Genomic DNA, 14,251 nt, shown 5'->3' with positions numbered 1-14,251 from the left:
AATCATCCCTGTGGGGTCAGTGCTGTTCTCAGCACAGATCCCAAACACAGCACCACACAAAAGCTGCTGTGATGAAAATTAACTCCACCAAAGGCAAACCCAGCTGATGGAGCAACCCTGGCGAGGAGGCAGAGACAGGTGCAGAAAGGCCCCTCCTTGTGTTTGAGTTTGGCAGGTTTAGTGGGACAGACCCTCCTGCCTCCCATCCCCTGCCCCCCAGGAGAAACTGCTAGGAGGAGTCAGGAGGCTTAAGAAACAGGGTCTGAGCTCCTGCCTGTCAAGGCAGGACCTTGGCCAGGTTTTGGGGGTGGTAAGGCAGAGAGAAGCCCTGAAGCATCTCACCCTCATCATGTTCAGCTCAGGCTTTCCTGGTCCCTAGTTTTGTCCCTGCTGTGTCTGGGGTTGCCCCCAGGGGTGCAGTGGTGGTGTCCCTGTGCCAGCCTGCCCTGCCCTCAGGGGCTCCCCTGCTGTGCCCCCAGGGCAAGCGGGTGATCGGGGAGGATGGCGCAGAGGGCTACAGCGACCTGTTCCGGGAGAACGCCATGCTGCAGAAGGAGAACAGCGCCCTGCGCATGCGCGTCAAGGCCATGCAGGAGGCCATCGACGCCATCAACAGCAGGGTCACCTACCTCATGAGCCAGGAGGCCAACCTGATGCTGGCCAAAGCAGGTGAGGCTGGGCTGGCACGTGGCACGCTGGGCCAGCCCGGGCAGCAGCAGGGCCAGGGGCTGTGGTACAGCAGCGTGTGCCTCTCCCCGCTGCAGGTGACGGGAACGAAGCCATCGGCACCCTCATCCAGAACTACATCCGGGAGATTGAGGAGCTGAGGTGAGCGGGCACACAGCTGGGCACTCTGGGGCCAGGGGCTAGGGCTGGGTGGCTCACAGCTCAGTGCCTCCAGCATTGCTGGGGTGGACTGTAAGCAGTGCTGCTGTGCAGGGTTGAAGGAGGCCCAGCCTTGGTGCCAGGTAGTGCTGTGGCTGTTGTTGTCCTTGGTGGGGCATTGATGGAGGGGGAGGTGCTGTTTGAAGTGCCTGGGGTCTTCCAGGGACTGCTGCCTCCCAAAGATGGGTCCATCCCAGTCTCTTGCTCAATCCTGGTACCCTGTCTGGCAGCATTGTGGCTTTCTGACCCATCATTAGGGGGAATGGCTTAGTAGTGACTCTGTCCTTGGCACACATCGTGTTCAATCCGTAGAAGACTCCGAGAGAGTCTTCTGCAGGTTGAACATGATGTGTGCAATCACATCATGTCCAATCTGTAGAAGAGCCCCTAGAGCCCCTTCCACTGCCTAAAGGAGGCTTATAAGAAAGAGGGAGAGTGCTGGATTTTTTGTTTTAAGGTGGACAGATAGTGATAGCACAAGGGAAAATGGCTTTAAAAGAAAAGTGGAGAGATTTAAATTAAAAGTTAGGAAGAAATTCTTCCCTGTGAGGGTGGTGAGGCAGTGGCACCAAAAGTGTCAGTCTGCCCAAAGCAGCTGTGGTTATTCCATATCTGTAAGTGTATGGAGCTTGGAGCAGCCTGGTCTAGTGGAAGGTGTCCCTGCCCCTTCCATAGCAGGAATGGGGCACGAGATGAGGTTTAAGGTCCCTTCCAGCCCAAACCACTCTGTGATTCTAAACCCAGGCAAGACCCACCCTGTAGGGCAGAGGGATGGCCCCTCATTGACTGTGCTGTTTGCACTCCCCAGGACGAAGCTCCTGGAGAGCGAGTCCATGAACGAGTCCCTGCGCCGCAGCCTCTCGCGGGTGTCTGCCCGGCCCCCGTTCCCCGTGGGCTCCTCGCCGGGCGCGGGGCTGGCCGGGCTCTGCAGCCCCGCCGCCCCCCTGGACACCGAGGCCTCCGACGTGCTGCGAAGGGCCAAGCAGGACCTGGAGCGCCTGAAGAAGAAAGAGAGGCGGCAGCAGAGGAAGAGGTGTGGGGAGGTGTTGGCAAGGGGAGGCTGGGTCTGTCCCTGTGGGGTTGGGTCTCCTGCTTCCCCCAGCTCTGCTACACCAGAGCCCACACGCCTCATTCCCCTCCCAGCCCTGCCCTGCCCTTGGTCTCCTTTTCCCTGCCACGTAATTCCAGAGGCTGTTTTCCCCAAAGAGTCCAAAAGCGGGAGGGAGGGTGGCCCAGCAGAACCTTTCTCATGCTGGGACTCACCAGCCCCCTCTGTTCCCTCCAGCCCAGAGAAGGAGGCATTTAAGAAGAGGCAGAAACTGCAGCAGGACAATGGGGAAGAGACAGATGAGAACGAGGTGGAAGAGGTGAGTGGGCATCGTGCTCACACTGGGGGGATGTCTGGGTGGTGGAGCACTGAAATTGCCACACATGGGACAGGAACCAAGCTCAGCCTGGCCCTGAAGCAGGCTGGAAGGGTCGTTCTGCTGAGGACTCCATGCTAGAGCAGGGAGGAACTGGGTACTCCCCAGTCAGCCTGGATGTACAACAAGGAGTCCATGTTTTGGGGGGCTTGGTTTGAATCAGCATAGATGAGGAGGGGTCAGCTGGGAAGGGATGGATGCAAGAATGGATGGGTCAAATTGCTGTTCCTCTCAACAGTATGTGCTGGTCCAAAATGGTGCTGCAGCCCCTGGGCATCCTGAGTGGGAGGCCGAGTCCCACCGGGGGGCTGTGGCCCATTGCTGTAGGGTGAGCTCAGGTTTGGAGGAGGGAGAAGCTGTGGGCAGAAGGACAGACCATCCTGCTGGCTGAGATTAGGCACTCATCTCTTAGGAGGAGGAAGAACAGGATGAGAGTGGCTGTGAGGAAGAGGATGGGCGTGAGGATGAAGATGAGGACTCGGGCAGTGAAGAGAGCCTGGTGGACTCAGACTCGGATGCAGAGGAGAAGGGTAAAGTGGAGATCTGTGTGCAGCCATGGGCATGGAAGGGCACTTGCTGGTGTCTCTGGCAATGAGCTCTGCTCTTGGGGAGGCAGAGCTCACCATGCCCCAACCAAGTCTGTTGTGTAGGACTTGCAAGAGCCCCAGGGCTGCTGCAGTGCTCTTTGGGTGCTGCTGCTCCCCACAGTGGGGGTTCCCATCAGCTTCTCTGCCCTTTCCATGTGCTGTGACTCAGTGGGGCCGTGGAAGTGATGCTCCCCATGCCTCCCAGCCTGACTTTCTCCTCTGCCTCCAGCTGTGAATTTCCAGGCTGACCTGGCGGACCTAACCTGTGAGATTGAGATCAAGCAGAAGCTGATTGATGAGCTGGAGAACAGCCAGCGGCGTTTGCAGACCCTCAAGCACCAGTATGAGGAGAAGCTGATCCTACTGCAGAACAAGATTCGGGACACGCAGCTGGAGCGGGACCGGGTCCTGCAAAACCTCAGTGAGAACTGCCTCACCCTTGGGATCCCATTCTCAGACCCCAGTTCCAGCTCAAGCCCAGCTAACTCTAAGTGAAAGCATCCACCCCTTGCTCTGGTAGAGCTTTGTCCATCCCCCTGCCTGTCCTTGAATCCCTGGCACCCCCAAGACTCTGCTTGTCTTGCTGTGGGAGCAGCATCAGTCAGCTGCACAGCTCTGGACCCTGCTGGTACTGGAGACTGGTGGCAGGCAAAGCCTCTTTCAGCCTTGAGCACCACCTCATGAGCTGGGGGGATTCCTGGGGAAATGGAGAGGCAAAAGACCCAGTGGGGTGGCTGATCTCCAGGCTTAAATAGGGCAGGGTCACCCCTGTGTGTGGCTGTGGGTCCCAGTCTGCAGCCCTGCTCAGGCCAGCCGTTGTATCTGCACTCTGAGCTCTTCCAGAGGGTATTCCCAGACAGACCCCAGTTCACAAAGGGTCAGGGGGGCTCTGATGGGACAGGGAGGGGTGCAGTGCTTGGTGCCTCCAGGCAGGTATGTGGGTACAGGAGGATCCCGGGGTGCATGGCCCTTGCGAGCTCTCTCCCCACCCACCAGGCACCATGGAGTGCTACACAGAGGAGAAAGCCAACAAGATCAAGGCAGACTACGAGAAGCGGCTGAAGGAGATGAACCGGGACCTGCAGAAGCTGCAGGCAGCCCAGAAGGAGCACGCTCGCCTGCTCAAGAACCAGTCCCGCTACGAGCGCGAGCTGCGGAAGCTGCAGGCAGAAGTGGCCGAGATGAAGAAGGCAAAGGTACCTGGATGTGCCCGGGTCCCGCGTGGAGCAGTGTTTGGCACTCTGGTGGCAAGCACAGAGCGTGTCTGCGGGGTGGGTGGTGGCCCGGCGCGGTGGCACAGCGGCCCCTGCTTGCAGGTGGCGCTGATGAAGCAGATGCGGGAGGAGCAGCAGCGGCGGCGGCTGGCCGAGACCAAGAGGAACCGCGAGATCGCGCAGCTCAAGAAGGAGCAGCGCCGGCAGGAGGTGAGAGCCTGCCTTGCCCCGTGCAGGGGCTGGTCTGGCTGGGGAGGGGCTGTTTGTCCTGCTCTGCCACTCCAGCTGCTCACACATACCTTGAAGCTTGGTGAAGCCTCGCTGGAGGTCCTAGCAGAGCACAGCTGGATGAGCAGCTCCCGAAGGCTTCCCACTGCTCCTGTTGGAGTTGTGGGGATGCTGTGGGAGGGTGGAATGTGCAACCAGAGCCAGCTCAAGGCTCATTGTTAGACTCAGGAGTGAGACTGTGCCAAAAGGAGCACTGGGACTGCAACCACGTCTGGGCTGGACCTCAGGGGTGTCTTTTTCTTTCTCACTCATGCAGTTCCAGATCAGGGCTCTGGAATCTCAGAAGCGACAGCAGGAAATAGTGCTGCGGAGGAAAACCCAGGAGGTGAGGAAAGGGGGTTTCCTCCACATAGCCCCCAGCTTCCATGGGATCTGGGTCCCAGTGCTTGGCTCAGAGAAATCCCATCTTTCAGACAATCTGGGCTGGCTTTGGGAATGGGATCTGCAAAAAGCAGGGAGAGGTTTTATGGCTCAGGAACTGAGTGGAAAAATGGATGTAGGCAGCAGCAGAGTTCCCCATCCCAAGCAGCAGAGCTGGTGGCAGGGGTGGAGGGGGGAGAGGGAACTCCATGAGGCACAAAAGTCCCTGGGCTTTGCTGCTCTCAAACCTGTGGGGACCTGGGGGTGATGCCAACGGGTTTAGGCTGGGTGTGGCTGCCCCGCTGACAGCCTCTCTTCTGTCCTTCCCGCGGGCAGGTGTCAGCGCTGCGCCGTCTGGCCAAGCCCATGTCAGAGCGGGTGGCAGGCAGGATGAGCCAGAAGCCGGCCATGATGGACTCGGGCGCCGAGGTCTCGGCCAGCACCACCTCCTCCGAGCCCGAGTCGGGCGCTCGCTCCGTCTCCAGCATCGTGCGCCAGTGGAACAGGAAGATCAACAACTTCCTGGGAGACCCCTCGTCCTCCATTAATGGGGCTCGGCCTGCCAGGTCAGGGCAGGGGCTGGGTGGTAGGGGGTGAGACATCCCAGGGACCCCCATGCCTGGCTTTTGGCTGGTGGTGGAGGTTGAAGGATGGCTGTTTAGTGTCCACCTGAGCCATATTAAATCAGTGACCCTGTGATAAGCTGTGCTGGCAGAGTGTGACTGTCACTTGGGCTTGAGCTCAAAGCTGGCCCTCCATGAGGATTAAATGTTGTGGCACAAACCCTGCTGGACTCATCTCTTGTCCCGCTTTGCTAGAGGAAAAGCAAATGGGCAATGGCAATGCAGAAACAACACAGATGCATCCTCTGTTTCTGGCCAGCCAGATCCCAGATCCAGGGGCAAGCCTAGCTCTCCAGCATGGTGTGGCCATCTGCCCAAATGCCTCTTCTTCCCTCTGGCTGTAGGAAGAAGTTCCCCAAGAAGGGGACGAGCCAGACCTTCAGCAAAGCTGCCCGCCTCAAGTGGCAGTCCCTGGAGCGGCGCATCTTCGACATTGTCATGCAGAGAATGACCATCGTCAACCTGGAGGCAGACATGGAGAGGCTCATCAAGGTGGCTGTAGCACTGGGCACAGAGAGGGCTGGGTGGTGGGTGCAGGACAGGGAGGTGGCCATGGGAACAGTGCTGATCCCCCTTCCCTTTTCCCCCAGAAACGTGAGGAGCTGTCGCTGCTGCAGGAGGCGTTGCTGGGCAAGCGGGCAAAGCTGCAGGCAGAGAGCCCCAAGGAGCAGAAGGGGCTGCAAGAGCTGAACGAGGAGATTGAGGTGCTGGGGGCCAACATTGACTATATCAACGACAGCATTTCAGACTGCCAGGCCACCATCATGCAGATTGAGGAGACCAAGGTGAGCAGTAGGGCTGGGTCTGGCTGGCAGGGAGAAAATGAGAGCATCCCTCTGTGGAAAGAGCACCCTTGGCCACAGCCAGCTGGGGCTGGGCTCTGCTCAGAGGAACCAGAGTCCTCTGAGCTGTCACTCTTGGTGGGGCTTCATCCACACAGTCACTTCTCATTAGGTGATTAATTACAGAGAGGAGTTCTGGCAGGTCCTTGCATGTCCGTGGACAGGCTGCTGGTGTCCTGCTGCCCTGGAATTGTAGGGAAGCTGTGGCCCCCGTTTGCCCACAGGGCTGGTGGTCACTTGTACCCATGGTTGTTGCTTCATGCACTGGAAACATCCTAGGAGGACTGGCTTTTCCCAGCAGAAACCATCTAGGTTTTGTGTCCAGCTGTGATACTGGGCATGCCACTGGGCAGCTCCCAGCTCCCCTCAATGCCTGCAGCCTGAAATGGAGCCTGTGTGCTGTCCCTGCCTTGTCTCCAGCTGTCACCTTGATTAGCAGAGAAGAAGGGCTGCTGTTAATTCACACTGGGCTTTGGGTTGTGGATTGGGTGAGCCTGGTGTCTGTTCTCTGTCTAGCTTTGTGTGGGAACCAGAATTTCTGTAGCAGTGCATAAACCCTTCAGTGCTGGACAGTCCCATGGCTGGATCTCCCCGGTAGCCACTGGGCAGACTGGGGAGGGTGAGGGCTGGACTGGGCAGTGCTTGCAGGGTGATGGAAGCGCTGTGCTTGCCATGGAGACCCTTCCACCCATCCCACATCCAGCAGCAAAGCTACCCTGCTGCATCCAGCCCTTGTCTCTGTGTTTCAGGAGGAGCTGGACTCCACGGACACCTCGGTGGTGATCAGCTCCTGCTCCCTGGCCGAAGCCCGGCTGCTGCTGGACAACTTCCTGAAAGCCTCCATCGACAAGGTGTGGGGCAGGGCTGGGTGTGCATGTGTCACAGGGTTTCTTCCTGGCTGCCACCTGGTGGCAAGGACCTGTGGCACCCTCCTGAGTGCCAGCGTTGCTTGCACAGGGGCTGCAGGTGGCCCAGAAGGAGGCGCAGATCCGGCTGCTGGAGGGGCGGCTGCGGCAGTCGGACGTGGCCAGCTCCTCGCAGAACCACGCCCTGCTGGACGCCCTGAGGGAGAAGGCTGAGTCCCACCCCGAGCTGCAGGCACTGATCCACAACGTCCAGCAAGGTGGGGCTGGAGGCAGGTGCATCTTCAGGCCAGCTGTGCTGCCTGTGTGCTGGGTGCCCACCCGTACTGGTTCTCCAGAAAGCATCTGGAGGTGCTGTGGCTGCAACCCTGCCCAAGGGCCATGTTGGGTGGGAGTGTGTGCCCTGGCCGTGGATAACAGGGACCAGGACTGGGTCACCCCCCATGCCTTCCTGGCCACGGATAACAGGGACCAGGACTGGGTCACCCCCATGCCTTCCTGGCCAGGGATAACAGGGCCAGGACTGGGTCACCCCCCATGTTTTCCTGGCCATGGATAACAGGGACCAGGACTGGGTCACCCCGCATGCCTTCCTGGCCAGGGATAACAGGGACAAGGACTGGGTCACCCCCATGCCTTCCTGGCCATGGATAACAGGGACCAGGACTGGGTCACCCCCCATGCCTTCCTGGCCATGGATAACAGGGACCAGGACTGGGTCACCCCCCATGTTTTCCTGGCCATGGATAACAGGGACCAGGACTGGGTCACCCCCCATGTTTTCCTGGCCATGGATAACAGGGACCAGGACTGGGTCACCCCCACACCTTCCTGGGCTGCCCCCTCTACTGCAGGGTTTGGATGGGGCTGGTGACAGTGGGGTCCCCTCTGGGTCCCCTCTGCTGATGCATTGTCTCCTCTCACAGAGAACGGCTACACCAGCACAGATGAGGAAGTTTCAGAGTTCAGCCTGGCCTCAGATGGGAGGTGAGCACCCAGCCTGGCGCTGCCTGAGGTGGTGGTGGCTGGGGCACAATGTCTGGTGCCATTTATGGACCTCGTAGAGGGGCATGGATGAACAAAGCCCCACCTGAGCTTTTCTGTGGTGCCCAGCCCTTGGTGGGGGGAGCAGGATGTGTCTTGGACATGAGCAGGGAGTGAAGTCTTGGTCATTCCTTGGAGAAAGGGTGCTGGGGGGCAGAGGGTGACCCAAGGAGTCTGGTGGACCAGTGGCACCAGCTTTCTGAAGAGAGTTTGGCACTGGAGATCCATCTTGGCTCTTTTCTCCTTGCAGCATCTCCCAGTCTTTCACCATGAAGGGCTCAGCAAGCCAGGATGACTTCAAGTTCAAGGTTAGTGGGTCTTTTTGTGTGGCCTGGTCACAGAGGCTGGGAGGGGGGATGGAAGGATGTTCAGTGATGCTTCAGGCCTCTACTCTGCAGTCTGAACCTTGGGGAGCCAGGCTTGGCTTAAGGCAGTATGGCTGCTCTCTGGATGGGCAGAGCCAAGGTCTCCTGGTACAGTGGTCCTGTCCTGGAGCACCAGAGACTTGGGAAACACCCACGACACCAGCAGTACCTTTCAGATCTGAGTATCACTGAGGATGTCCCCATGGAGGGAAGCAGCCATTGTTCTGTACAGGCTGTCATGTTTGCTGGAGAGCTGGCTGTGATGGGCATCCCAGTGGCACATGGGGGAGCTGGTTTGTGGCCAGAGAGCACAAACTCTGCTGCTCCCACTGCTCCCCATGCTGCCCACCCTGAGCCCTCTGCCCTGCTCTAGGGAGAGCCCAAGCTTTCGGGGCAGATGAAGGCAGTGTCAGCCGAGTGTCTGGGACCCACGCTGGACGTCTCCACCAAGAACATCACCAAGTCCTTGGCATCCCTCATGGAGATCAAAGAGGACGGGATCGGCTTCTCCATCCGGGACCCCTACTACAAGGAGAAGGTGTCACGCACCATCAGCCTGCCCACGCGAGGCAGCACCTTGTGAGCATGGCACGAGGGTCGGGGAGGCTCAAGGAGGCCTGGGCCTGGGGAAGCTGGGCCTGTGGAGGTGCAGAGAGGTGAAGGAGAGCCCAATTCTGCATCTGTCCATGCTTGGCTACAGCATGCAGTGGTGAATTTCCTCAGCGGGGCTTGGAGAGCGTAGGAGTATGTTGGTGTCCTTTGCAGAGGGAGAGGAGGATACTTCAGGAGCAGGGAAAGAAGGGGGAGGTCCCCAACTCTCTGTTCTGGATTATCAGCCCTTTTCAAGGTGTCTTGGGTTGCCAAAGGCCTCCGCACTTGTGGGCTGCCACGAGATTGTGACTCCAGTCCAATCTCTTGTTTGCTCTTCTGGGGGAGGACAGAGGTGTTCAGTGTGGAGGGATCCTGGTGCAGGGGTAGGCACCCACTCTGCTTTGTTCCCCTGCTGCAGTCCCAGGCAGTCCCGGGGCTCGGACACTTCGCCTCTGACACGGCGGAAATCCTACGACCGCGGGCAGCCTGCCAGGTGAGCTTGGGAGGATCAGTGACATGGGCAGGGGGGGCTGTGCGGCCCAGGATTCTTTCTGGTGCCAGTCAGATGCCAGATGAGCAGTTCCCAAGTCACGTGTCCCTCTGATCCTTTGGCTCAGGCCTACAGACATTGGCTTCACACCACCCTCGTCCCCACCCACCCGTCCGCGCAACGACCGCAACGTCTTCTCCCGTCTCACAAGCACCCAGAGCCAGGGATCTGCCTTGGACAAGTAAGTCCTGCTGGGGTGAGAGTGTCTGAGCGAGGGGAACCCAGGCCAGGATAGCACATGGCATGTACTGAGTCCTGTGGAGAACACCAGGGCTTGGATTGGCTCCAGCCAGTGCCCTGTCACCACTTCACCTCCCTGCTGCTCCCTGTGATGGAGCAGCTGCCATGCCAGGGCTGTGCTCCTGCCCACTGTGCCCCTCTGAGCTCACAGTCCTGGCCTCTGCCTGCAGACAGGGTGGTGCCTGACTTGGACCCCTGGAAAGACGAGGGAGCAGGATGGGGTGAGGGGATGAGGGCTCAAAGGAAGCTGTTGGACTGGCATCCAGCCACAAATGCTGCTCCAGCCTCTCCTGGCAGCTGGGCTGCTCTGCTCAAGTGCTGCTCTGGGCTTGCTAGCAGCGCTGGTGTTCCCTGATGGAGACCTGCTGTCTGATCCTCACACGCCCTCCTGCTCTTCTGCTCTCCCTTGGTTCTCCATGTGTGCTTCTCCTTCTCCCTCCCTCCACTCCTTCTCTCTGTCCTACATGGCTTGGATGCAATAACAATCTTCCACCTCTGACTCCACCGCTGCCTTCTCTAGTCTGGGTTTTCTCTCCCATAATCCTGCTAATTTTCTGCCCCTAGGTCTGATGACAGCGATTCCTCTGTCTCGGAGGTGCTGAGGTATAGACAACTTTCTATTTATTATCCCTTCCTCCGCTCCTCCTTCTCTCTGTCAGATGCCTGCTCTCCCTGTCCCTGCATGCTCTGCCTGCAGCTTGCTGCTCTCCCCCCATCCCAGCTGTGTGTCTGTCCCCCCTGGCATGCCACCTCTGGTGCCTGATGCTGTCCCTCAGCTGCAAGTCCAAACTGTTCCTGCTTGGATTAGCCCTTGGTGCGTGGTGCTGGGCTCACTGATGGGTGCTGGCTGCTTTGGGTTGGCAGCATGTCCTCCTCCAGCTCTGATGGTTTCTTGCCAGCATGAGGCCACCACGTGCCACCCCTTCCCCAGCTCTCCAGCAGGATGGTGAGATGATGGGGAAGGGTGCTTGCAGTATGTCCCTTGTGCAAGCTTCTTCCAGGCAGTTATCTCAGGTTCACCTTGTGCCTGGTTGTGCTGAGTTGGAAAAGGTCAGTCTCTTTCCTAAATAAGTCAGATTGTGGTGCAGAGCTCAGCCTTGAAGTTAAGGTTCTCCTGGGCTTCTCTCCCTGCATCCTCCTCACTACAGAGGTTTCCCAGAACAAGGGCCACATTTCCCCCATCCTTTAGAAACTTTGCAGCCTTCCAGTGCCTAAAGGGGCTTGTAACAAAGAGGAAGAGCCACTTTTTACATGGGCAAATAGTGACAGGACAAGGGGGAACAGTTTAAAACTGAAAGAGGAGAGATTTAGACTAGATGTTAGGAAGAAATTCTTCCCTCTGAGGATGAGCAGGCCCTGGCACAGGGTGCTCAGAGCACCTGTGGCTGCCCCTGGATCCCTGGAAGTGTCCAAGGCCAGGCTGGATGGGGCTTGGAGCCACCTGGTCTAGTCTAAGGTGTCCCTTCTCATGGCACAGGCATGGAATGAGATGGTGTCTAAAGTCCCTTCCAACCCAAACAATTCCATGATTCCATGATCAGCCCTCCAGCATCCAGGTGTCCCCTCCCTCTGCCTGTGCCTTGAGCTCCTGCAGACCCCCATCACTGCAGAAGTGACACCAGACCAGTCTGAGAGGGTCACCCTGGGCAGTTTGTAGGAGGGAGCCACTCAAAGTCCATGGAAGATGCAGTGCAGGGATTTCCCCTTGGATTCAGTGCTGCTTTGAGGCTGCTGGAAGCACTGGGGGTGAGGGGAGGGCTGCTGGCTTGGCATTGGTAAGTGCAGAGCTGAGGAACATCACATGCATGTTTGATTTCCAAACCCAATTAATGACTCTGTGCTTGTCCTCACAACTAATGCAAACCTTGCCCTTCTCTAGCCCCATGCATCAGTTTCCCTGCCTGTAAGAAAAAACTAGCACAACTTTGGGTGTTGTGGCTGTGCTTGATGAGCAGGCACATGGAGGTCACACACAGGAGGATCAGGCTGGTGGTCCTCAGCACCCTGAGCATGTCTGAAGTGGAGGGGATTGGCAGATGTGTCCCCCAGCACACTCAGCAGTGTTCCTGGGCAGCAGGTTTGGCAGGGGTAGGTGCTCTCCTGCCCAGAGCCAGCAGTGGGGGCAGGAACAGCCATTGCAGCAGGGACATGGGGGCAGAGGCTGGTGCTGCCCTTTGTCACCCTTGTGATCTGTGTAAAGGAGTGAGGCCCTGTCTTCAAATGCCACCAGCCAAAGGGTGACAGCCTCCAAGGGATGGGGGTGCTGGTACTGGTACTCTGAAACATTATCCCAGCAGAGCTTCAGGCTGGAGAGTGCACAAATGGACTCAGGGGCCAAGGGGCCTCTGACTGTTCTCCTGAACAGTCCTGGGTGTGTGCTGGTGAGGCAGGAGAGGTTTGGGGGGAGAGCAGAGGTCACTGGGCAGCCTCCCCCTTTCCCTGTCTGGTGGCGGGGGGTGCCCATGGGGATGTTCTGGGGTTTCCACAGACCTCACCTCAGACAGGCCACGTTCAGCTGGAGCAGCCTGTCTCAGTGCTGGGCAGTGGGAGGTGCTTGGTGTGAGACAGCTGGTGTTGTTCCATGCCCTGGCACTGTGGGCACCGTGCCTCTCCACCCCGCACTGTAGCTGTTCTCTCTCTCCTGTGAAGGGGCATCATTAACCCCGTGGGTGGCACCAAGAATGCCCGGACAGCCCCGCTGCAATGTGTCTCGGTGGCAGAGGGACACACCAAGCCTGTGCTCTGCCTGGATGCCACCGATGAGCTGCTCTTCACCGGGTCCAAAGGTGGGTGATGGCCAGAGGGGCAGGGAGGATGCAGATGCTGTGGGAGCAGGTTGGCACTGGGAGCACGGGAAGTGTTGGCACTACAGGGGTGGTCCCAGTCTTCAGTGTTGAGCCCTGCCCTGCCCCTGTGCTGGGGCTGGGTGGCTCCTTTCCTCTGGCCCTGTGGGTGGGGGGACGTGCTCAGAAGGCGTATTGTCCCCATGCCACCATGCCCTGGGAGGTGACACCCCCAACACTCCTGGGCTTGTTCTTCCTCCCACAGACCGCAGCTGCAAAATGTGGAACCTGGTGACAGGCCAGGAAATCGCCTCTCTCAAGGGCCACCCGAACAACGTGGTTTCCATCAAGTACTGCAGCCACACGGGGCTGGTGTTCACCGTGTCCACGTCCTACATCAAGGTGTGGGACATCCGCGACTCCGCCCGCTGCATCCGCACCCTCACGTACGTGCAGCCTGGGGACCTGGGCTTCTCTGCCTTTGCAGAAGCCATTTCCAGAACCTACAGGGGCTGGGACAGGGCCAGGTACAGCTCCTTAGTGCCAGTTTGAAGTGCTGCGTCCCCACGGAGCAGGGAGGCTGGGAGAGGTTGGGGTGAGGGGACTCATGGGGACCTCCTGCAGCAAAGACTCAGGGTCATGAAATCACAGGATATGCTGAGTTGGAAGGGACCCATCAGGATCATCAAGCCCAGCTCCTGGCCTTGTGCAGGACACACCAACAATCCTGCCCTGTGTCTGGGAGCATTGTTCAAACACTTCTTGAGCTCAGACAGGCTCGGAGCTGTGCCCATTTCCTGGGGAGCCTCTTCAGTGCCCCAGCACCCTCTGGGGGAAAAACCTTTTCCTAACATCCAAACTAAACATTTCCCAGCTCAGCTCCAGCCACTCCCATGAGTCCTGCCACATCATGAGAGGAAATAGATCAGTACCTGCCCCTCTGCTGCCCCTTATGAGGACGTTGAAGACCCCAGTGAGGTCTCTCCTCAGTCTGCTCTAGGCTGAACAAGCCAAGTGACCTCAGCTGCCCCTCATGAGGCTTCTCCTCCAGACTCTTCACCATTCTCCTGGCCCTCCTTAGGATGCTCTCCAATGGCTTCATGTCTTTTTTATACTGTGGTGCTCAAAGCTGCACCAAGGACTTGAGGTGAGGCTCTCCCAGTGCAGAGCAGGGCAGGACAATCCCCTCCCTTGCCCAGCTGGCCATGCTGTGCCTGGTGTGTCCAGCATGTGGATGTCCCTCCTGGCTGCCAGGGCACTGCTGACTCACATACACTGACCAGGATGCCCAGGTCCCTTCCCACAGCCGCTCTCCAGCCTCTGTTCCCTGCTGTATCCACACAGCCAGGGTTGTTGTGTTCCAGGTGCAGAATCCAGCACTTGTTCAGGGTCTGGAGCTTTGGAGAGATTTTGCAGCTGTTCTGGGGGTGGTCAGGAGAGCTGGCAGCTCCCATGGAAGGGCACAGCCCCAAACAGCATAGTGCCTGGGTAAATCACAGGCTCTTCAGTGGGAAACCTGGGTCTCCGTGAGGAGTTTGAGGACCAGAAGGGAGCGTGGAACAGACTGGAGCTGTGGCTGCCAGTGTGGAGTA

At 58.5% G+C, this 14,251-nt stretch overlaps 1 protein-coding gene across 5 annotated transcripts in view; it reads left to right on the top strand.

The window, feature by feature from the left end:
- KIF21B (kinesin family member 21B) overlaps positions 1 to 14,251 on the top strand; it is a 51,418-nt gene that overhangs the window by 20,876 nt on the left and 16,291 nt on the right. For 3 of the 5 annotated variants that reach the window (XR_010350562.1, XM_064398753.1, XM_064398751.1), the window contains exons 9-30: positions 480 to 669; positions 765 to 828; positions 1,694 to 1,918; positions 2,171 to 2,252; positions 2,722 to 2,839; positions 3,126 to 3,317; positions 3,893 to 4,092; positions 4,213 to 4,320; positions 4,655 to 4,723; positions 5,095 to 5,324; positions 5,726 to 5,873; positions 5,972 to 6,166; positions 6,973 to 7,074; positions 7,181 to 7,346; positions 8,013 to 8,073; positions 8,381 to 8,438; positions 8,869 to 9,074; positions 9,505 to 9,579; positions 9,704 to 9,817; positions 10,441 to 10,479; positions 12,526 to 12,662; positions 12,925 to 13,105. Coding sequence is in view for 4 of the 5 variants with exons in the window: in XM_064398753.1 (XP_064254823.1) it covers positions 480 to 669; positions 765 to 828; positions 1,694 to 1,918; positions 2,171 to 2,252; positions 2,722 to 2,839; positions 3,126 to 3,317; positions 3,893 to 4,092; positions 4,213 to 4,320; positions 4,655 to 4,723; positions 5,095 to 5,324; positions 5,726 to 5,873; positions 5,972 to 6,166; positions 6,973 to 7,074; positions 7,181 to 7,346; positions 8,013 to 8,073; positions 8,381 to 8,438; positions 8,869 to 9,074; positions 9,505 to 9,579; positions 9,704 to 9,817; positions 10,441 to 10,479; positions 12,526 to 12,662; positions 12,925 to 13,105 (2,960 nt within the window). In the remaining variant the exon portion in view is untranslated. The remainder of the gene's footprint in view (positions 1 to 479; positions 670 to 764; positions 829 to 1,693; positions 1,919 to 2,170; positions 2,253 to 2,721; positions 2,840 to 3,125; positions 3,318 to 3,892; positions 4,093 to 4,212; positions 4,321 to 4,654; positions 4,724 to 5,094; positions 5,325 to 5,725; positions 5,874 to 5,971; positions 6,167 to 6,972; positions 7,075 to 7,180; positions 7,347 to 8,012; positions 8,074 to 8,380; positions 8,439 to 8,868; positions 9,075 to 9,504; positions 9,580 to 9,703; positions 9,818 to 10,440; positions 10,480 to 12,525; positions 12,663 to 12,924; positions 13,106 to 14,251) is intronic. The other 2 variants (XM_064398754.1, XM_064398752.1) reach the window with 1 other exon arrangement.

The sequence above is a fragment of the Passer domesticus genome, chromosome 25 (genome assembly GCF_036417665.1).
Source record: "Passer domesticus isolate bPasDom1 chromosome 25, bPasDom1.hap1, whole genome shotgun sequence".
Classification (NCBI taxonomy): Eukaryota; Metazoa; Chordata; class Aves; order Passeriformes; family Passeridae; genus Passer; species Passer domesticus.
Note: the sequence above shows the minus strand (reverse complement) of the source record. Positions and strands in the feature narration are given on the sequence as shown.